General features: G+C 46.7%; 1 protein-coding gene across 1 annotated transcript in view; it reads left to right on the forward strand.

The window, feature by feature from the left end:
• Positions 1–23870, forward strand: part of gmds (GDP-mannose 4,6-dehydratase) — a 133173-nt gene that overhangs the window by 40387 nt on the left and 68916 nt on the right. The window contains exons 5-7 of the mRNA XM_058638505.1: positions 1283–1475; positions 3036–3140; positions 18259–18386. Of these exons, the coding sequence (XP_058494488.1) occupies positions 1283–1475; positions 3036–3140; positions 18259–18386 (426 nt within the window). The remainder of the gene's footprint in view (positions 1–1282; positions 1476–3035; positions 3141–18258; positions 18387–23870) is intronic.

Here is a 23870-nt window from a genome sequence, read left to right on the forward strand (position 1 = left end):
ACTGGCACGCCATTGAACTGTTATGCCTTGATTTGCACCCTGAAGCCAACCTGGCATTCACACAAGTACAAGTAGCCTAAGTAGTTGTCACACACAGAGCCATTCCTCATGTCCTTCTGAATGTTCAGTCTCTCCACGGGACTTGGAACATTCCAAAAAGGCATTTTGGCAATGACAGTATAACATTTAAAGACAAAGCTTTCTGACTGGTTCTGATGGCCTAAACATAAATCACATTCTCCTTCAGCCAGACAGACACTCACATTCATTCATATGTGGTCACAGGTGAAGCACACAGGAAGTATTTCCTCTGCATGATCTGAGGACAGATGTTGATACCAGGTCTGAACATGGCCACTGAGAGCAAGTCAGAACACCACCAACATTAAATAACATGTTTCTGTGATGTAGATGAACATTTGAAATTTAAATATACTATATTTACTTCCTGGTCATGTGAAATCTCAAGACAATACTTTAGTGATTTTACTGATCACACCATTGATGTTATGGTGGGCTGCCATTTATACAAAAATAACAAAAGAATCGTTAGTTACTTTTTAATTTAGAAGTAACTAAATGTCTGACTTCCTGTTCATGTGTATTTATGTTCTGGTATTCGTTTCCCCCACATATTTGTGAATAGAGCGACTTTGCTTTTCCTCACGTGTCGTGCGAGTACTTGTAACGGTCAAAAACAAATGCAAAGGTCAGGTCAGTTCCACATCTGTGTCATTTTGACTTCTAAAGTATGAGGATATTTTTTTATTATTTTGTGCTGCCACTCGGTGTGGATGGTTGAATGAATGACAAACAAAATCCAATAAAAGTCAGCAATATTAAGCCAGTTTTAATTACACAACTATATATATAATATATATATATATGTATGTATATGACAGTTTTAATTACACAACTATATATATGTATATGACAATTTTAATTACACAACTATATATATATGTATGTGTGTATATATATATATATATATATATATGTATGTGTGTATATATATATATATATATATATATATGTATGTGTGTATATATATATATATATATATATATATATATATATATATATATATATATATATATATATATATATATATATATATATATATATGTGTGTGTGTGCGATTACTTGTAAATGCCAAACCCACAGATGTCTACTGATGTTCTGCCGATAATAAGGTCTATAAGCAGATGAAGGAGCTGTTGCTATGAAGGCCCCCCTAACATCTCCTCTCTCTCTCTCTCTCTTCTGTCTCTTTCTGTCTTAGATCTCCTTTGACTTGGCTGAGTATACCGCCAATGTGGACGGAGTAGGTACACTTCGCCTGTTGGACGCTATCAAGACTTGTGGTCTGACCAACTCTGTGAAGTTCTACCAGGCCTCCACCAGTGAGCTGTATGGAAAAGTCCAGGAGATCCCTCAGAAAGAAACCACTCCCTTCTACCCTCGCTCGCCTTACGGTAATACACACACACTCTCCTTTGACTCTCGGTTTGACTCACGTTTAACACAATTTGTCAGACAAATGTGTGTGGCCGTGTTAGGGCAGAGACACAGATTCTTTGATAAGTCAGCAGCTACAACCCTGCACGTTTGTGAAATATGTGTGGAGTGAAGAAAGGGGGTCGTCATCGCTCAGGCAGTATTTGAGTTCTCCTCGCACCCCGAGGCCAAACGTCTGACGGAGGACTTGAGTGGCCCTCGTTTTAACAAAGACACCTTTATATCCACAGCACTCAGCACTCATGCTCCACACACACACACACACACACACACACGCACTGGCTTCCATGACTTCAGAGGACATTGCATTGACTTACATTCATTTCCTGAGGACTTGCTCTAAACCTTAACCCTAATGACCACTGGCCTAGTCCTAAACCTCGGCCTAACTTTAAAACATGTCTTCACCTTCATATGTAGACATTTCCGTTATGTGGACTTGATTTTTGTCCCCATAACGTGACTGTGTAAACAGATTTAGGTCCCCACAACATACGGAATACCAGGTACACACGTGTGGGAGTGATCAGGTTTCATGTACTTTGTTGTCTGAATGCTCTCCTCACTGACACTTTCCCCATCTGTCAGCACTCACACTGAGGCTGCATGGGAGGCACATACCATCGTGGGGCGGGCTGTTCCTTTATTAATTAGATTTGGGAAGGTGGAGGCAGAGTTTGACATGGAGGCCTCCCTTCACCTCCAGTGCATGTCCTGACCTACGAGTTAATCAATGGGCACCGCCTTTCATTGGCTTAGGGAGGAGGGAGGAGAGAGAAAATAAATAAAAATGCAAAAATGAGGAAAAAAAACAAAAACCAGAGCTGTTTATGGACAAGTCTGCGTTTGGTCTGTCAGCAGGAGTCTGGTTCTCCTTCCCTTTAAAAACTAATCTGTGGTACTGATGGATTCAGCCATGGTTCAGATGATCTTTCTGTGGCTGCAGGTTTGCAAACATCACTGTGTCCACCTCCGTCGGCTGGAATGTGTAACCTTTACATCAAATGAGTTCTTTCACTGCTGATTGTCTCCATGTGACTTTCTCAGTTTAGATCTCAGGTCGTCCAGCAACATTCCCGCACTAGCTGTTAATATCTCATATGTGAGACTCCTTACTAAGACTCTGTGGGATGTTCAAACAAGGCTGATGGCTGATGGCTTCCTTTAGATTCAAGTGGGCGCCCTCCTTCATTGGTGTTTAGCTGACACCTCCAGAGGGTTCACCGGTGAAACCCATCATCCCGGGCTCATCGCCTGGATGCCATCAACTCACTTGAAGGCCCAGGTGGAAGTCAGTGGCTGTGGCCTTGCTGTTGTGCATCGGTTGCCAATTCAGTGCATTCTGTGTGGCCTAAAAGTCATCAACATGCATAAATAAATATTAGGCGAAAGTCACGGACCAACACGGAAAGGTGTTTGCAAAACCTTCATTTCATGCATGTACATAAACACAGTTAGCGTCATTTCTCTGTTCTCTGTTTTCCTTTGTTCATGTCTTCCTCCGTGTCTCACCCCAGGTGCAGCGAAGCTTTACGCCTACTGGATCGTGGTGAACTTTCGAGAGGCCTACAACATGTTTGCCGTGAACGGGATCCTGTTCAACCATGAGAGCCCAAGAAGAGGTGAGCTCACTGCGTGACACACAACAACAAACTCACATCTGCAGACCAGAAGACAACTGAACATTTAAGTGGATCATGAGTGTTACTGAAACATTGTCAACATCTCACTGGAGGATTTCAAACACACACCTCAGAGAATCCTTTTGGTTGATGGAGGCAGTAGAAAAACAACAATGCCAACAAAATGGAAATTGCTAAATTTGTATATGGACTTTGGGCCTTGAGTGAGTTTATACAATGACACAAGTTAAAGGGGACATATTATACCCTATTTCCCCCATTAAAATAGTTCCCTGGTGTCCTAATGAACATGTCAGTGACATGCTTTGGTCAAAATACCATAAGGATGAAGAATCATAGTAGTTCAATAACCCTGCTAAACCCGCCCCTTTCAGAACGCTCGGTTTTCGTGCAAGGTCCCTTTATATGCAAATGAGACACAGGCAAACACACACCCACTTCTTCCAGGGGGTTTCTGATTTGTCCTCTTTACAGCTCTATTCGTCTCCCCCTCCCTCCACTAGCTCTCTGACAATATCAACATGTCAGCGAGAGTGCCGTCACAGGAAGAGACGTCCTACATAAGGATCGAGCCGAACACTGTCCAACTGTAAATCAGTTAAACAGTTAAACTGTATGTTGCTGTATCAGATCGTGTGTTCGTGTGTTCGCACCACTTCACATCATACTGCAAACAGCGGTCGCCGCATTTAGTCAGGGGACGTATTTCACCGACGTACAAACACACACATTGTTAAGAAAAGATCACATAGAGCTCATAACTGACCATTCTGACACGTCCTAATTAAACATATTTGTTCAGTACGTCCTCCATGACCGGAGCACAGACTCAGTCTGATACAATCACATAAAGCAGCTGTTTATGCAGCTCGCCGCTGACGATCAGCGGTGCTGCACTCTCTGTGCAGCGGTGCTACACTCTCTGTGTCACCGATAGCCTAAACTGCCGCTGGCGATCAGCTGATCGCCACCGCTGATCGCCAGCGGCGCGCTGAATAAACTGTATGTTGCTGTATCAGACCGGAGACCTCACCACCGCTGACCAGCTCCGGTGCTCCGGCGAGCTGGCGATCAGCGGTGGCGATCACCGTGTAACGCGCCACCGCTGATCGCCAGCGGCGCGCTGAATAAACTGTATGTTGCTGTATCAGACCGGAGACTGTGCTCCGGAGACCTCACCACCGCTGACCACCTCCGGTGCTCCGGCGAGCTGGCGATCACCGTGTAACGCGCCACCGCTGTATCAGACAGTCTCCGGTCTGATACAGCAACATACAGTTTATTCAGCGCGCCGCTGCCGATCAGCGATCGCCAGCGGCAGTTTAGGCTATCGGTGACACAGAGAGTGTAGCACCGCTGCACAGAGAGTGCAGCACCGCTGATCGTCAGCGGCGAGCTGCATAAACAGCTATGTGATTATGTGATTGTATCAGACTGAGTCTGTGCTCCGGTCATGGAGGACGTACTGAACAAATATGTTTAATTAGGACGTGTCAGAATGGTCAGTTATGAGCTCTATGTGATCTTTTCTTAACAATTTGTGTGTTTGTACGTCGGTGAAATACGTCCCCTGACTAAATACGGCAACCGCTGGCCGCAGTCTGATGTGAAGTGGTGCGAACACACGAACACACGATTGCTGACTTTATCCGGCACATTAGCTTCATATATAAAATCCTCTGTAAAACACTGTGCTCCACTGTGCAGCCACCAACAGCACACTTGTCCCGCCACGTTGACATAATACCGCTCTTCCTCCCTCGCCTGCACTCTGGCAGGGACAAGGTGGAGCTAAGGTGGAGCTTGCGAAGTAAACGTACTGGTGGGGCGGTAACATTCGCGGTGAAATGCGCATGCTGACGTCATAAGCGCAGGGAATTCAACATCGAGCGTTTTATCGCCTATACTTACACTAAGCGGAACCACGAAAACATGACTGAGTATTGTTTTTCCACACTTTGGCGACTGGTAGGGCCCCCAGAGTCCCAAATATCAGTATTAAAATGGTTAAAAAGTTGATTTTGCATAATATGTCCCCTTTAAGTTTCTAGTTGAAAACACTGAGATTGTTCTAAGTCAAACAGTTTAAACAGCCTCTGACCCTCAGTTAATAAAGAATATTTAATATATTATTTAGATTTAAGTCTGCATTCAGATGTTTTTGCTCAGATTTCAGATTGTGACTTAAATCTTAGATTGTGGGGATAAGAATTCTGGGGGAAGAAATCTCAGAAATCACAGAATATATATGTGTATATATATATATATATATATATATATATATATATATATATATATATACATACAAGGCAAACCTTATATGTGTCACAATGTCACATAGTGCCATGAATCAAAACGTGTCATAAGATGTTAGATAGTGTGTTCAGTTACACGCTCTCAGTGATGTCATCTTCACTAGCGGAGCCAGATTTCTCACAACCTCCACACATCACAGATATTATGACAGAGTGAGTGGACGGTGGTCACATTTTTAATATGTGCTCTGAGCCCTGAGGGTCATAGATGCTGGTTTAACCTGATTTGCACACCACCATGTTCCAAAATGAATACCACATGACTGCAGCCCCAGCACTGCACCCAGGTCAGCTGCCCAGGTGTTTATGATTTCGCCCCTAATGAAGGCCCTGGCCACGACCCCAGCCAAGGTCAGGGGTCAGCCAGTAAACCCTAATGGGTTACCATGGATCGATAGGTGTGGGAACTGGCTTTGTTTACAGCCTGTTCAGCAGAGAAGCGTGGTCAGCATTGAGCGTGGCAGTAGATGACTTGTCGTCGAGCTGGGAGATTAAATATGATGCAGACGAGTGAGAGGATCCAAGAGTTCAGTGAAGGAAGGAGCGAGATGAGGAGATGAGAAGAACAGCCACAAGATTAATCCAGCACTATAGCTGCACTGTAACAGAGAAGTGCCACCAGTGACACTTGGTCTGAGACTTGAAACTGCAACGCTAATTCCGCACTTTTTAGACCACTTTTTAGGGGGGCGGGACCTCATTCCCAGAATGTCAACAGTGTCTGCCATCTTTGCTAACAGTTACGCTAACAGGAAGTGTCACTGGTGGACACGTAACAAAGAAAAGAAGGAAGATATTTCTCAACTCAGGGGAAACTGAGGTTGGGAAGCACAATGTTTCAAAAATACTTCCCCTATTCCAGTAATACAAAGCTAAATGCAAATCAGTGAAGTATTCCTGTAAAAGCAGGACCTTGTGACATTATAACAAGTCCTCAGCCTTTTTGGTACTCTCTCTCACACACACACACACACACACGTACATCTTTCCCTTTCTTTCTCCCACTTTCTTCATTTCACGTTCGTACTCCTCTTTCCTACACAGTCAGCATTTCTTCAGCCGCTGGGTTTACTCCTGCCACTTTTATTCTCAGAGTTACGGCTGTTGCTGCTCATGAAGCATGAACGCTGTGCTGTGATGTGGCCACATGTCCCACAGCTGCCTTGCACAACCCAGTGTGGCCCTTTTTGTGCTGCATTGGTCAGTTTTTACCCCGGCCTCTGGGGCCACACTGAGGGGGTGTTTGGCTCTGCATTCTGTCGCCCACAGGAGGGTTTTTAGCAGAGGAGGAGTTGCTGTTCTGTGCTGCTCAACTCTCCCATGACATATTCATTTTTGCAGAGTACGATGCACTATGTTTTAATAAGCTGAATTGTATCATTTTTTTAATGGTCTCTGTTTCTGCCTGTCTATACTATAGAATACTACTACTAATAATAACAATTATAACTGTTGTTGTTGTTGTTGTTGTTATGGTAACAGTGTGGACTCTGCAGGAAACTAAGGAAACGACTCAGCTCATGATGCAGAGAAAATGTTTTAGGGGCAAAAGTAAATAAAACTGAAAGTTAATTTCATGAAAATATATTGATGGTGTTCACTGAGTTGCAAAGTCACATGAATAATAATGATAACGTCTAATATAATCATAATGTGATCATACTAATAATGTTCATAATAAACATGGTTTGTGTAGCAATTTAGCAACAGTCGGCGTGCTTTGAAACAATAACATTGGCAATTAAAATAATATATAAAATGAACATTTGATACCTTTTGATGTTAATGATCATGTGAATTTTTACCACACAATATTGGTCTCATATGTGTAGTATATGTCCCTAGTTTTTTGGCGTAACTTTGGAATATAGTGAATTACAATATTCTAAATGAGATTAAATGAAAGCATGGATGACCCGCTTATTTAAATCATACTTTTATTCATGTTTCAGATGAGTATTTAGGATCAGTCAATTACTTTATCATTTATTTGCAGACATAAATTATTGATCACCACCAAAACTCCAAAAACGAAGGGTTACTCAACGTAACCCCGGTTCTTTGATAACAGAGTGAGGTGTTTCACTATGGGATATCGCCTTGGCATGACCAACCAGGGAAGCTCCAATGGCACCACGTCTGTCAGTGACAGACAGGTCGAGCTGTGCTGGGGCACCGCCCCCTTCATACTATCACAGCCGACCCGCCCCTCAAAATCATTCAAGACCGGTTTCTTTCCGTGCCTCATGCAAGAAGGGGCGTGTGGTGAAACACCTCACTCTGTTATCAAAGAACCGGGGTTACGTTGAGTAACCCTTCGTTCTTTTTCTAACTTCGTTCGGTGTTTCACTATGGGAGATATAGACCACTCCCGGATTGCATATGACTCCCGAAGCCTAACTACCACAAAAGGTTGAGTGACAACATCACTCCAACCCCGGAGCACCGGCACCGAGCACCACCTGGGCCAAAGAAGGACCAGAGACATCTAGCCTGTAAAACTTGACAAAGGTGTGAGGCGTAGCCCAGCTTGCCGCAGCACAAATATCCTGAACAGACACCCCTCTAAACAGAGCCCAGGAAGCAGCTATACTCCTGGTGGAATGAGCACGCAAACCCTGGGGCGGCAGCAAACCTTTGCAACTGTACGCCACAGAAATGGCCTCCACAATCCAGTGAGACAGCCTCTGGCGGGACAATGGCTTGCCCTTATGGGTAGTGGACCAGGAAACAAACAGCTGGTCAGTACGCCTGAAATCTGCCGTCCTACTCACGTAGGACTGCAGAGCCCTCACCGGACACAAAGTGTTAAGCCTCTGCTCCTCCGTCGAGGAGAATGGAGGCGGGTGAAAAGCCAGCAACTCTACTGTGGGACACCTGTAAGCCGACTCCACCACCTTAGGCACAAACGCCGGATTGGGCCGCAAGCAAACCTTGGAGAGTCCCGGACCGAACTGTAGACAGGAAGGGCGGATAGACAACGCCTGAAGGTCGCTCACGCGCTTCGCCGTAGACAAAGCCAAAAGCAGCACCGTTTTCAGAGACACAAACTTCATCCCCACAGCCTCCAAAGGCTCAAAGGGATGCCGAGAAAGGGCATCCAGCACCACCAGAAGGTCCCACAGTGGAACCAGGTGCCTAGAAACTGGGAGCTTTCGACGTGCACCTTTCATAAAGCGACAAACCAGGGGGTGCTGTCCCACCGGTTTATCACCAAAACCCACGTGACATGCTGAGATGGCAGCGAGGTACACTTTAACTGTGGAAAAAGCTCTTCCTTTATCCACCAGCTCCTGTAGAAAACACAACAGGTCCACAACTGAACACTGAAAAGGGACCGCGAGTCTAGACTCACACCATTCCTCGAAAACCCGCCATTTACAGCCGTACAAAGCACGGGTGGAGGAAGCCCTTGCACTCTGAATGGTGTCTATAACCTGCGGAGGCAGTCCTGCTGCGTCCAAATTAAACCTCTCACGGGCCAGGCCCAGAGCGCCACGCGGTCTGGGTGGGGGTGGTAAATCTCCCCGTGTGCCTGGGACAGGAGGTCTCTGCGTATGGGCAGAGGCCAGGGGTCGCCCGCCAACATCTGAACTATTTCCGCCACCCAGTGTTTGGACGGCCATCTTGGCGCCACCAGTATGAGAGACAGATTCTGCTCCCTCACCCTGGCCAGGGTGGGGGAAATCAGACTGAGGGGAGGGAATGCGTAGAGCAGCACGTTTGGCCACGGGTGAGCCAGAGCATCCACACCGAGAGGTGCAGTGATGTCCGACAGGGAGAAAAACAGCGGACAGCGGGCGTTTTCCTGCGAGGCGAAGAGATCTACGGCGGCTCGGCCGTATCTCTTCCAAATCTGGTCCACAACCTGCGGGTGCAGAGACCATTCTCCGTACAGAGGATTCCCACGAGACATCAAGTCCGCCCCTCTGTTCAGAACTCCCGGCACATGTGTTGCCCTGAGTGATAGGAGCCTGGTGCTGCTCCACAGTATCATCTCCCGAGCCAACTTGTGTAACCGTAGTGAGCGAGTGCCTCCCTGACGGTTGACATAGGCTACCACAGTGGAGTTGTCTGTTTTCACCAGAACATGACGGCCTCGGAGAAATTGCAGGAAATGTTTCAGCGCTAGAAACACTGCCCAGAGCTCCAAAACATTTATGTGAATCTGGGCCATTTCTGGACCCCAGGAGCCATTCACTGCTCTGCCTGACATCGTTGCTCCCCACCCTGACAGGGAAGCGTCCGTCGTCATGGTAACCCTGGACGTCACCGTCCCCAGCGGGACCCCCGTGGTGAGCGCCCCTGCGTTCCTCCACTGACGGAGAGACTTTACACAGGTCTGAGTCACTTTCACTCTGCGGTTGAGGTGACGGCGCGGGCACAGGCGCAAAGCTGCAACCCACCGCTGAAAATCTCTCATCATCAACAGACCTAAATGCACCACAGCTATCACTGATGCCATCAGGCCGAGCAGACGTAGGCATAGTCGAAACGACACGACTCTCCCCATCTGAAAGAGGGAGAGACACTGTGTGAGAGATTTTATTCTCCCGTCTGATAGCGTGACGCGATATGACAGGGAGTTTATTTTCAGACCCAGATACTCCGCACACTGTACGGGCTCTATCTGACTTTTCGTCCAGTTTATACTGAACCCAAGATCCCTGAGATGATTTATCACCACAGCAGAATCCATGACCGCCTGCTCGTGCGAGCCAGCGCATATCAGATAATCGTCTATGTACGAAAAAATTCTGATGCCTTTGCTCCGTAATGGAGACAGAGCCCCCTCCACACACTTGCTGAATACCCTCGGAGCTAACGACAGCCCGAACGGGACAGTTTGATACTCGTAGGTTTTGCCTTGGAAAGCGAACCTGAGATATTTTCTGTGTGCAGGGTGAATGGCGATGTGAAAATACGCGTCCGAGAGATCGATCGTTACAAACCAATCTCTCTGACGGATAGAGCGACAGAGCACTTTGTGTGTCAACATCCTGAATGTGTATTTCCGTAGGTGTTTGTTTAGCACACGGAGATCTAGGATGGGGCGAAGGGCTGTGCTTGCCTTCTTGGGAATGAGGAAGTACCGGGAGTAGAAACCCTGTTGTGACTCCTCGGCCGTGACAGCTCTGATAGCTCGTTTGCTCAGTAAAGACGTTATTTCGTCTTCCAAAACCCGTGCAGCGTCCCCCTTGGCCACTGAAACTAACACACCGTTGAACCTGGGTGGTTTCATGGCAAATTGAAGTCTGTATCCGTGAGATACAGTGGATAGAACCCATGGGTGAACTGCGCATGCGCGCCACCTGTCCGCTCTGACAGAGAGAGGTCCTGTGTCGAGCTGTAGTGACGTCACCCCCACGACTCGGTGAGAATCGTATCTCGCCAGTGGAGCGTGAGCTCCCTCTGGTGGCGAGGGGGGTGCATGACATTGATTTATTTTTGTGTTTTTTATTTTGCATCTCGCCCTTGGCTTTGTGCCTGGCTGCGAAAATGCTGTTTTTATTTGCAACAGGTTTGGACAGGGTGGAAGTGTTTGGTGACACATTAACTTGGAGAACCCCTGTGTCTTCTCCCCGTGGGCCTGCCACATGGGAGACTGAACAAGGAGCCCTGGAGAACAAACAACAGCCAGGGTTCCTGAACCACACATGACGGGGTCCTGGTGGTCCCCCTCCATGACTCTTAACTTGACCGGAGGGGGAGATGGAGAAGCTGGGGTTGTTAGGACGCCCGCTTCTTCTTTCCGTCAGTGGGGTGAGACGGGCGGTTCTTTGCTGCGACCGCTGCAAAGGAGTGTTTGCCCCACGGTCTCTGGGCGTCAGACCTGGGCTGCTGGTTGCCCTGCTGACCAGTCTGCCTCTGAGGGCGGGCACTGCTCTGACGTCTCCTCACTGCAGCAGCTGAGGCTGCAAAGGTGGGCTTGGCGGCCTGAGGGGGGCGAGGGGCTTGTCTCCTGGGCAGACAGAGATCAAAAGCTTCTCCCTCCTGCTTTCTGAGGGTGCTGGTTTCCCTCATCCTCTCCAGAGCTGGGCCAAACAGACCTTTGGTGGGGTCGTACGCGGCATCCATCACATCCGACTTCTGTGCATCACTCAGGCTCGAGTGGTTCAGCCACAGGGCCCTCTCTCCTGAGACAGCGAGGCCCATAACTCGGCCACTGCCCTGCACTGCTCCCCGTGAGGAGCGCAGGATGAGGTCATTCACCACACAGATCTCGTCCCAAAGAGCTGGGTTTGGTGCTCCAGAGTCCAATTGGCGGCCCATCTCCTCCAAAATCTCAGCCAGGTACGCAGACAGCAGTGTAACTGCATTCAGAGAACAGACTGACTGAGCTGCATATTTATACATCCTCTGGAAGATGGAAGATGTGACGCGTTCCATCTTACTAGGCAGAGGGATGTTAGAGGAGGCCGAGACAGAGCGGCGATCAGGGTGAAGGTGATGAGCCACTGAAGACTCCACCACTGGGGGTTCGGACAGCCCCAGTTCCTTCATCCCATGGATCTCCAGTTTAGAACATCCTTTGGCGGGGAGCTTGTTCTTAAAGGGACAGGACCAAAAACGGCTCATTTCCCTCATGCACGCAGGCACGGCTGGAAGGAGCTGTTTGGCTGGTGGTTGAGCTGGTGGAAGTCTCTTACCATCATAAAGGTCCCTCTCAGTGCCACCTGCGTCCTGAACTGCAGGCCACTGTATGCCCAGCTTAGAAGCAGCTCGTTTACAGACCTCGTAAAGGCCGCTGTCAGCTGGAGGAGCGACATCAGATGCACTGGAGGGGCGAGAAGGCACTGGAAAAGTGGCATCGTCCTCGTCCTCCTCCATATCATCCAAGTTGAGAATGTCTGAGTTGGCATAGCCCTCAGCATCCTCCTCTGGCTCTACGCCAGGGAGCTCCTCAAAGAGTGGCGGCATGTCTGTATATTCCTCCTCCATCATATCCGCCCAGCTCTTGGTAGCTCGCGGTACATGGGGAGTTTTAGCCACAGCGGTTTCTCCTGACAGACATGGGTCCTGAGGATTAGCGACCGCCACTCTCAGTCTCCTCTCCAAAATTTTCTCTGGCATATCCGCGCAGTGTGGACATGACTGCGGGTCAGCCAGAGACGCCTGTGCGTGTTTAGCACCCATGCACGTAATACACATGGGATGAGGGTCCCTGCCTGAGATGGATGAGCCGCATGACGCGGGACACAGGCGGGATGCAGCCTCTTTGACCTTCGGAACCGGCCCTTTGGCGGGGGTTGCGGTCGAGGACATGGCAGCGGGCGAAGAGAGAGACATTTCGTCGCGCACGGAGATCGCTCACCAAGCACCGTAAAGTCAGCTCGCCGTAATGCGTTAGCTTTACTCTCGGTGACTGATGTAGCTTGTCGGCTAAGACACCGTGCACCCGGCAGATTAGCTGTGATGCTAAGCCCTGCTCGGTAATTAGCGTTAGCACCCGGAGTTTAAGGTCCTAGCTAACGAAACACCGAAGAGTTAGCTCGCCGCGACACGTTAGCTCCGCTCCCGGTAAACACACAGTTAACAAACAAATGTCAACCGTATCCACGCTGACTCGCCGCAACGCGTTAGTCTGTGGGTAACTGATCTACAGTTAGCCGACCCCCGGTAGATAATACAGGGTGGCCGGTGGAGCAGCTCGCCTTGACGCGGACACTACACCAAGATCAAGTGGAAAACTTCTTGCGAAGAACTTACTCAGCAAATCCAGACGTAAGCCAGGGACTGCGTTCGGCGACGAGGACCTTAACGGCGCGTCTGCGAACAGTTTAGCAAAACCAAGCTAGCCCGAATAGCTGAGGGAGCTTCCACAACAGTTTCTTCACGGGAAGAAAGCGAGAATGATTTTGAGGGGCGGGTCGGCTGTGATAGTATGAAGGGGGCGGTGCCCCAGCACAGCTCGACCTGTCTGTCACTGACAGACGTGGTGCCATTGGAGCTTCCCTGGTTGGTCATGCCAAGGCGATATCCCATAGTGAAACACCGAACGAAGTTAGAAAAAGAACTGGTTTCTCTCACCTCACAAACACCTGACCATTCAACCAATAAACAGCCGTTTCCCACTGTTGGCCAGTGAAAGCTCGGGAATCAGACAGTCGTGAAGGGAAGGGGAAAATAACCCAGTAAAAATACACCACAAAGCAAACAGAAGCCTATATGTGCCGGTGATTCACACCACAGCAAGCTCCATTCAGTCAGCCTAGCTGTTCGCCATAACAAACAGCCCTCATACCATCTCTAAAGAGGGGGATTAGTATTAGCAGGGGTGCTACATTCACTACATGATGCTGTGACACATGAGACAGGGAGGACTCCAGAGTCTCTCAGCAAGAGTAATCACCAGTGAAATATGTGTTTATTTGATCATCATATTCAAACACACAACACCTCAAACCCCCACAATCTCATTTTGCCAATAACCCAAGTTTTTATTTGGAGTTATTAGCAAGCGTGTTGACGTTAGGTAATGCTGTAAATCAGCATAGCAATATATTTAGTGTGGATATCCACTGTTGCTACTGCTGACCAGCTGCAGTTGTGGGCTAATCCCCTGGTTTATTTGGGGAAGTCCCATCCATCTCTGCACTCTGAGAGCTCTGTGGTTCACGCTTGGCAGTGTAGAATAATGTTATGCTAGGAGCGGAGACCAGCTAGCATTGGGGAAGTTGGGACGGCTCTGCCAAAGTCAATGCCACACACACACACACACACACACACACACACACACACACACAATGCGTAACCATAACCTTAACCTAAACACAATGCAATTCTTAGCCTTAAACTTGATCCCACTAGGTCCCACCTCATTAGGACCAGGTTTTGGTCTCCATGAGGACTACTGGTCCTGAAAAGGTCCTAAAGAAGCAACAAGTACGAGTATATGAACCCACACACACACACACACACACACAAACACACACACACCTTGAGGAAAGGCTGCAGTGGAATGCAGTCTGACACTTCAGAGCAGAGCTGGTGACAGAACAGTGTCCTCCTTCCACACCTTCCACCACCTCCTGTCATCTGGACTACACTCTATCATGACTCGTGGCCATTGAGGGTTTTACCTTCATCTGTGTATGCTGTCCCAGGTCGCTATGGCAACCAATGGGTATTGTTGACAAGTGCTTGCTTTATGAGGTGATAATTGGACCTGAAGTTGCGAGCGCCCCGTCACCTCCTGTAGCTCCGAGTCCCACAGGAGGATAAGATTTACCCACAGTGTTCTAATGACACTGAAACACAGACACTAAGTTGTCTTTGTTTTTGGTACTAGAGTGAAACACTTACAGGGTCATCTCCCCCCTCTATTTCTCCACTCCTTTACACACATATTTTGTGTTTTCAAATCCCTGACATGTTTTTGCTCTTTTCAACATTTTGTGAAATTTTATTGACTTAACAATTAACCAAGATGAATCAAATGTCTAATTCTCAGTTGAGTCAGCAGGAGAATAGCGCTCAGGTGTGAATAGATGCCGTGTTGGCAGATCTGAGTGCGTGCCTTATCTTGGATGTTACACACAGATACTCTCCCTCATCGTGAGTTATGTAATAACAGTGATGGCAGATTCTGACAGGTCTTTGGCCTGAGTGGAATCTGGTCTCCTGACCCCGGGAGGATTCCTCATGCAGACTTTCTTACTCAGTGCTTGTTGCACGTCAGGTCATTTGTTCATAAGTCAGTAGAGATAGAGATGGCGGGAGAGGAGCCCTGAAATGTGCATGAATGGTATTTGCTTATCTGCCACACTTTGCTCAAAGACAGAGTGATATATGGTCTGATTTGGAGTTCTGCTTGAATTCCAAAGCAGGTGTGTGGACTCTTTATTGAGATATCTATCAATGTATTTGTCTTTTTTGAGAAAGACAAGTCTGCATTCCTATTTTTTGTAATGTAGTTCTTTATAAACAGTCTAGGTGACTTGGTCATTCTACCTTTTTAGTCCAAAAAGTGTCCTAGGAACAGATTTGTGTGGTGATAAAAGACACGTGACCCATCACAGGTTTGAAGAGTTATTCTGCTTTTGCAAAGGCAACAGTGAAGACAACTTGATACATGTTTGACAGTTTTTCAGAGTTAATGCATCATTCAGCTAAAGCTATGACCACACATTTTGACGAAATGTTACACAACACTGATGAATAAATCACACTGTGGTTGAAGCTCACTCAGTAAATGCTTATAAACACACAGAGAGACGGCGAGTGTCTCTCTGGCCTGTTGAGGTCTAAGTGTGCAAGGGGCTGCACCATTATTCACCTTTCTTAGCACACACACACACTCTGCTCCATGTTACCTTCTTCCTGTCAGGAATAGGAATGATGGAAAGAAAAAAAGAAAATATGTGTTTAAGTGAGAGAGGGAGAGAGAGTCCGTTTCTGGCAAGGGTTTTGCTGCCTGCTCAGTTTTCACGGCCCGTAGTTTTATGAGTCTCTCTGCCTGGATGTGGGCAAGGTTAAACATCCACCACTGCCATGCCCCCCCCCCCCCCCAGCTCCTTTCCCCTGTGTCCACGTCCTCACTGTGGTTGTCTTGTGGTGTTGCTGCCAGTAAAGGAAACACATTAACACTGTGGCCAGTAACAGTGTAGGCTTTGTCCATAAGACTCATGAACTGGTCCACACCGCAGCAATGAGACGAGGCAGGGAACAGAGCCACTCCAAACAGAGGTGTGAGCTTTACAAGGAGACTACAGGTGTGTGTGGGGAAATAATGGACTTTATTACTGATTGGGGGGTGCTGTGCTACACTGTATCCCTCTGCCAAGTTTTCAGGAGCCAATTCAGCTCTGAAGAGTTTTGACAACCTGTGTTTGACCTGCAAACTAGTTACCAGTCCGGGGATTTTGTGACATTGCCTCACAGACGGTGTATGATATTGGGGGTTTCCAGCTCATCAACTCATGATTTATCGTTCAGTGTTAAACATCCAGCACACCTGTGGATGTGGGACTGGTGTACCCCGCACCAGTTTGCAACATAAAACCTTTGGCATTTTTCAAAATCATGCATTGGGTGGAGCTCTCCCTAAAGTCAGGTTAAAAAGTGTTGTAGATTGATTCTCTCTCTCCTTTTTAACAAACGCTAATTGTCCCATCCCAAAATAAGTATGGCACTGTTGGTGTGTAACTGTAAGATAGATGTCTAGCTGGTGGATGAGAGTAAAGATAACACTGATGGATGCATGAGTGGCAGCTGAACATTTGACTGCAGTGAGCAGCAGGGATGGGACCTGTCAGAACACATGAGCTGCCATGTTGGAGAGAGGCCCTGGAGCCAGATGAGGTGATCATGCATAGTCAGGAGAGGTCTGACCTCAGTGGGGGTTTCCAAACACCGCTTATCTATGCTCTGTAGACATATGTTATTTCCTAATTAACTTGTCGATAGCAGTGATTGAAAGTGTGGACATTTGTGTTTTAAATGCAACGTTATTGTTTGTAGTTTGATCCAAATGTGCCGTCAGCGCCTCATTTAACCTCTGACACGCTCCAACTCAACACGGTGACTGATCAGCGCTGACATGGGACCCACGTGACCCGCTGCCGACACACGACAAGCTGTATTTTATTTAGAGAAGCATGTGGAACTGTCTCTGCTCCGGTTTTACTTCTGAAATAATGGTGCATTGGCATGATTGGTTTCATGATTGGGGCGACGGTTACACTGTGTCGAGACAGAGCCTCGCTGTTACGCAGAGCTCAAAGGCAACATTCGCCTCCAGCCCGATGAGTTTGAAAATGAGCATGCAAGAGTTTTTAAGAGGTTTTCAAGAGGTTCACGCAGGGCTGTGGGAGATTCATGCAGACTACAGTGGAGATGTTATGCCAGCTAAAAATAGCTAACTCTTAGATGAAGGCTCCAAGCTTCTCTTTGAAATTGTATTTTTACATGTACCCACATATCTGCTATTTTGGCTTTGGAACATGAGACAAAGGAGACTCACCAGAGTGAAACCCCTCAAACACAAACAGGCTGCTTCAACCAAGCTGGTGGCATTATTCGTCACGACACCGTAACATTTAGTGTTGATTTCCATCAGTATAACGCTGTCTTTGGGTTTGGAGGTTGGAGCGTTTACTTGTTGGCTCACTGTGTCGTCTTTCCCCCCCCGATCAGGACTATAGAACATGACACCGTCCCCTGAATGTGCCGTCCAAACACACAACGGTTCTCAAATCCTGCTGTTGGCACAGAGAGTGTCATTAGGAGCTCATTTGATTTCCTGCTCATACTATTGCCACAAGAACCAAGAAGCACCACCGGGAGATCTGGATCTGAAGTGTCTGCTGTTGTGTGGTGATTCTGGACTGGACACTACAACAGCAGATTCAGGGTGGTCCTGTTCATGGGCCGTTTTCCTGTGGAACTTCCCTTTTTTTTGTCGAGTTTCACCTTGGCCTCTTGCCCAGATTTCACACCAAAGCGTTGAATTATAAGGAAAAATGAGAGAGGAGGAATCTAAAAGAATCTAAGAACTGTAATGTTAGGTTTTTGCTCTTTGGCTGAAGAGGACTTGGAGCAGTAGTAGTGGTTTGGAAGCGTGTGTGTGTGCGTGTGAGGTGTGTGTTTGTCAGAAGATATCACCATCACTGTGAGGACCATTTCTTACAGGGTTTGTTAGGATTAGAATACATATTTACATGAGTTGAGATGGTTAAGGTTATAGTAAGAGATTTGGGAACCCATAATGTTCAGGTGTTTGTGTGTGATGGACATGTGGTATTCAGGTGACACTTACAGATTCTATGTGTGTGTTACAGGTTCAAACTTTGTGACGCGTAAGATCACTCGCTCTGTGGCAAAGATTCACCTGGGTCAAATCGATAGCTTCAACCTTGGCAACCTGGACTCCATGAGGGACTGGGGCCATGCCCTGGACTACATCGAGGTAAAGCACAAACCAACTACACACACACACACACGCACACACACAGTGCACTGCTTCAGGGTTCAACAGGGTTCAGATGTGCACATTAAAGCATTAAACAGCATGTCTTCCCAGATCTGTTGAGGCCAGAATATATGCAATCTGCATGAAACCTCCTATGATTCTCTGCCAAAGGAGAGAGAGGGATAGAAAGAGAGGGGGAGTGGGAGGAGAGAGAGTGGGCCACATGTTGTGAGGCCACAGACTGCACTCTGGTTTCCCACAACTCACCCATATCCCAGATCCCTTCAAGCCCCCATCACCGTTCCCCGAACGCCCGCAGGAGAAAGAGAGATTTGCCATGTCCTGGGGATGGTGACAGAAATATGATGTTTGTGCTAATGTCATGGTGCCAGCAGCCAGCAGTGGAGATTTGAAATGAACCGGAATTCCCCTTTAAGGCGGCGTGCAGAGGCATCAATTGTGTTATAGATGTGTAATAAGACTTCTCCCCAGTCATATCTAACTCTAACCGCACTATAATCTTCATCTCCTGTTGTTTTGTTCTTGATTAGTGGATCTGTTTTTGCAAATTCACTCATGTTTCATGCAGATTGACATCTGACACAATCAAAGTGCCGCGAGCAGATGAAACTAGAAAGTGCCATGAGCGCATACATCCACCATCACTAGAACCTGAATTGTTCATAGACGTTAGCATTGGGAAAATGTTGTTTACAAAAGTGGAGTCTTCTTTGGCTGATGCCCCACACCTCCACCAAAGACAGGCAAACGTTACAATATCATGCACGATAGCCATACCATAGAAAATACAAGAAGAAGAAGAAAAAACCCCAACAGAATCATTCAAGTTTCCATTGAAATGATTTTGGTGTCATGCAGCTTTTTTCCCTTTTCGACTGCAGTGACAGTGATTCAACTTCTGATTCCATAATTGTTGGTTCACATTCAGCGGGTTTCTTCATGCTGTTATTGGTCTGTCTGACTGTCCACTCGTACAAACCCAGTGCTTGCGTGTGCCTGCGTGTGCTTGCACTAGCCTGTCCAGGGCAAGCTAGCTTGAAAGACTCCAGGTTTCCTGTGGGAACAACAGACTTTCCAGTTCTGGTGAATCAGCCACCTCCTTGCTGCATGTCTCCAGTTTCAGAAAGACGGATTTGTGAAAGTCAAACAGAAGCCCAAGGTGCCGAGGGGAACTGAGGTGGTGGTGGTGGTGGTGGTGGTGGTTAGATGAAGGGTGGAGGAGGAAAAACAGACAGACGCGCGTTTGTGGGACATTTTTACATCATGTGTAAGTGAACCATCTCTTCTGCTGGAAGTTTACTCCACCCTGCACACCATCAAAGGTCAGCACTGTCACCAACACTCGCTTCTCTGCCTCTCTGTGTCACTTTGAAATATCCGTCAATTCAGCCACTGTCAGCCGTGTTGCCATGGCAAAGCTAAACAACGGCCAATTAGTAAACAGAACCACATGTGTCTGCTTTAGGCTGACAACTGCCCCCCCGTTTCTCCCACTACTCACCCCACCCAGGACAGGGAAATTGCGTGTAATTGGCTGTGGATGGATTGTGGGTGGCAGGAGGGGCGTGCAGTGTGTCTGCTCTAACAACATCTGAAGGCATGCGGTTGGCTGGGCATCGTCTCAGCCAGGTATCGGGTGTCTGTCCCCGGCAGCCAGACAGACCTGGGCCTGCCACATTCTCTCTCTCAGTGGAGCCCTTTATCATTATTATTATCATCATTAGTATTATTATTGTTGTTGTTGTTGAATTATGGATCACATGCTGCAGGTTTAGTATAAAATCTGCAGATAAAATGACGTAGATCGTCCTCATCTTATCTTGCTCAGAGGTGTTAAGTTTTGGACTTTTAGTTTTGTGAAATCATTTCTTTTATGATTCTTTTTTTGAAGAGCATTCCAGGGAGAGGAGAAAACCCTCTCCCATCACTCACTAGAGGCTCTGTCTGAGCTGAGTCAGCCATCTTTACCAAGGACTGCCGCCTCCCAATTCCCTCCTCTCCCCTAATGAAGCAAAATGAAGCGGTGTTACCCGAGCTCCCATAAGAGGATTATTAAATAAATTGTAGCAACTAAAAAAAATTGTGCTTGTTGTTCCAACCTTCCTGGACATTGTCATAAAAAGTAACACTTAATACAAAGATGGTCGTAGTAGTAGAAATCATTCTAGAGATGCATCTTGCTTCTGGTAATAAATTATTGCTGATGTCGGTGCTTATGCGCACGCGTGTGTCCAGATTATTACAGAAGTCATTCAGGGGGCTGATAAATATCTTTGCCAGCTACAGTTTTAATAAACACAGCTGGAGTAATAAAGAGCTAAAATGGGAACTAGGAGAGGATACGAGGAGAGGAGAGGGAGCATTGGGTTTCATCATCCTCCAAATACGTCCAAATCTCGATGGACCTACATTAGCCATCGTGTGTGTGTCTCTGTGACGGTTGACCAACAAAAAAACCTGTGTGTCCATGCACATATTTAACTTAGTGTGGGTGGCACATTGTGCTTTGCCCCCCTGTGGATCAGAGCGGTAAAACCTGACTGAATATTATACATGAACTCACACACTGCACTTATTTGACCAAACATACATTGACACAGCGTGAGGACAGAACATATGCCTTCTACAGCACTTATACAATCTGATCCGCTCTCAAACAGTATTACTGAAAAGTGAATGTACACATGGTTGGACATTATTTAGTCTGGTCCTCAGGAAACAATATGCATCCATTGTCCCTGGAGCAGTAAGAGCTGTCTTTATGTATGTGCTTGCTCTTTAAGGACAGAAGAAAATGTCCGTCTATCATATGTTGTAATTATTTTTGCAACATGAGCACATTTCTATATTATTTATGGCCTTGATTTTAAGAACAACCTTAATAGTTAAATATAAGAGATGTAATGTTACCACTAGGCTTTGATATTATAACATTCAGTGTGTGTGTGTGTGTGCGTGTGTGTGCAGCAGCAGCAGCTGGCCGCCTCCCTCCCTCCCTCACACTGACAGGCCTAAGCTCTCCCCTGCTGGGTTGAGGGTGAAAGCAGATGTTCTCCTCCTTCCTCTCTGGCTCTCCTCACCCACCCTGTGTAACCAGAATCCCCAGCTTTCAAATGTTGCCCACAGGACAGTTTGAACCCCTCTGTGGAAAGCAGAGGTACAAAGATGTGTGTAAAGACAAGGCTGGACAATTACAGGCAAACACAAGTTAAAAACCATTATATAGTATAAAATACTAATGTATTGTGTTCTACTCCTCGTAATCAATGAAATCACATTTTTAATCCACTATAGCTCCAGTAGCTGACATAACACAACTAACAACCTTGGAGACCTAGGACACGCCCACTGGCAGGAAAGAACGCGGCTCATCGCATTGATTTATACAGGAGATGGCACATCAATCAGAAGAATATGAGAGTATTGTTGAGCGCGTTTCACAGCAGTGATTCGAAGTGAGGAGATATTGCCTGATTTATGAGTCTATGGGATGTTCTTGCATGCCAGTTGGTGTGTCAGTCAAGTGATGCTGCGGAACCCTATACTTGTATGTTTCTAAGCCATGTACTAAGAGGGATAACATGCACTAAGGTGGTCCATGTGACATAAACCATCTTTGTTTGATTCATTCTTCTTTGTTGGTTTTACAATGGAAGAATGGGTCTACTGCCCCCTGGCTCTTCCTGTAGTGCAGGAACCCCCCCACAGAATAGAAAACTATTCTTACATGACTACCCTTCTGGAAGAAGCTGGAGATGACTGACTGTCTTCTTCCACTCCTTATTTTTATATAGTCTTCATATTATAAAGGACATTTTCAACTGTAAATATGTCAATAGTGGGAATGAAGCACACTGTTCTCCACAAACAACATCCATTTATCCACCTTTTCAAAGTTAAGGCTTCCTAATATTCAGAGGAACCATACACACTCTCCCCACTGCAGTTCTCGTCGGTCGCATCGTGCTGATGTTTTTCTTGTTGTTTTATTGTAGTTATTGCCACCAAAGAACTCTGAGATACTCACAGAGACGTCAGTTATTCAAAAAAAACAGCGCCGTCAACGCCGCGTCACGGAAAATCCACCAATGTAATGCGAGATGTGAGCTAGCGAGATTTTATCGGACATGGTGGCGGCGAAGCGACTGCTCGGAAGGCTTGAATCAGCGAATTTTGATCACAGGGGACGAAAAAATAGTGCGTTTTTAGCCTTATTTAATTTGTATCTTTATTGTAAATAGCGCAAATCCCATAGTGACGTGTATGCTCAGCGTCTTCTTCTGTGGTCCTAGTAAAGCAGTGCTACAGTACCACGTACAGTCTTGGCATGTGTACTACAGCTTTTGGAGTTGTCGTGGTGAGTTTTGTGTGGATGAAGACGTGTCCTGCAGTTACGCTGTGTTTATGGAAAAGACTTTGAAAACAACAGAAAATAGAACATTTACATTTGGTTCTGTTTCCCTGTGGTTAGGACCTGAGGCATCCTAATTCTCCAGTCTCTCCCAGGCATCTCTGTGTGTGTGTGTGTGTGTGTGTGTGTGTGTGTGTGTGTGTGTGTGTGTGTGTGTGTGTGTGTGTGTGTGTGTGTGTGTGTGTGTGTGTGTGTGTGTGTGTGTGTGTGTGTGTGTGTGTGTGTGTGTGTGTGTGTGTGTGTGTGTGTGTGTGTGTGTGTGTGTGTGTGTGTGTGTGTGTGTGTGTGTGTGTGGTGACAGTTTTGGGAGTCAGGGAGTGAAGTCTTCACTGGTCCAGCAGACTGCAGTGATTGAGGGAGGGTTATCCTGTTTTAATTGTCTGAGGAGTCTGGCAGACTCTTTGGGACTGGAATGTGAGTGACCTCCTCGCTCGTGCTCCTTCACACTCCCTCTTGAATTGCCTCTCGCTCTGTCAGGCGGTTGAGAGGCTCGTGGGAAGATCCTCTGTCCAGACTGTAGCGTCGAAAACAAGCAACATATCACAGCAGCTCGTTACACTTTTGTCTGACTGATCGACTCCTTTGATACATAGCTGTCTGTCCATTTATTTACCAGCCATTACAGCAATGAAGGCAAAGACCTCTGGATGGATGAGATTATCTATATCACTGATGTGGCCAAAGTCATATTAATAATATTAATACTAATACAAATGATAACAATAATAATAATAATAATAATAATACAAATGATGATAATAATAATAATAATAATAACATTTATTTTTTATCCTGTCCCGTCCAGTATCTAGGACAGGCAGTGTGGTTGACTGCATGCCTTGTGGTGTCGGACAGATTTGCTGAGTCTGTGATGCTCACCCTATAATTATTATTATTTTTATTTTTATTCTAACTTATTTATTTTCTGTCTGTGTGATGTGGGGTGACCGGACTGAGCAGGGGACGGGGAGTGGACAGACGAGGGGACGGGAAGACAGAGACGGAGAGACTGGTCAAGAAGTATTATGGAATAAATGATAGAGGGAAAG

The sequence above is a fragment of the Solea solea genome, chromosome 9 (genome assembly GCF_958295425.1).
Source record: "Solea solea chromosome 9, fSolSol10.1, whole genome shotgun sequence".
Taxonomy (NCBI): Eukaryota; Metazoa; Chordata; class Actinopteri; order Pleuronectiformes; family Soleidae; genus Solea; species Solea solea.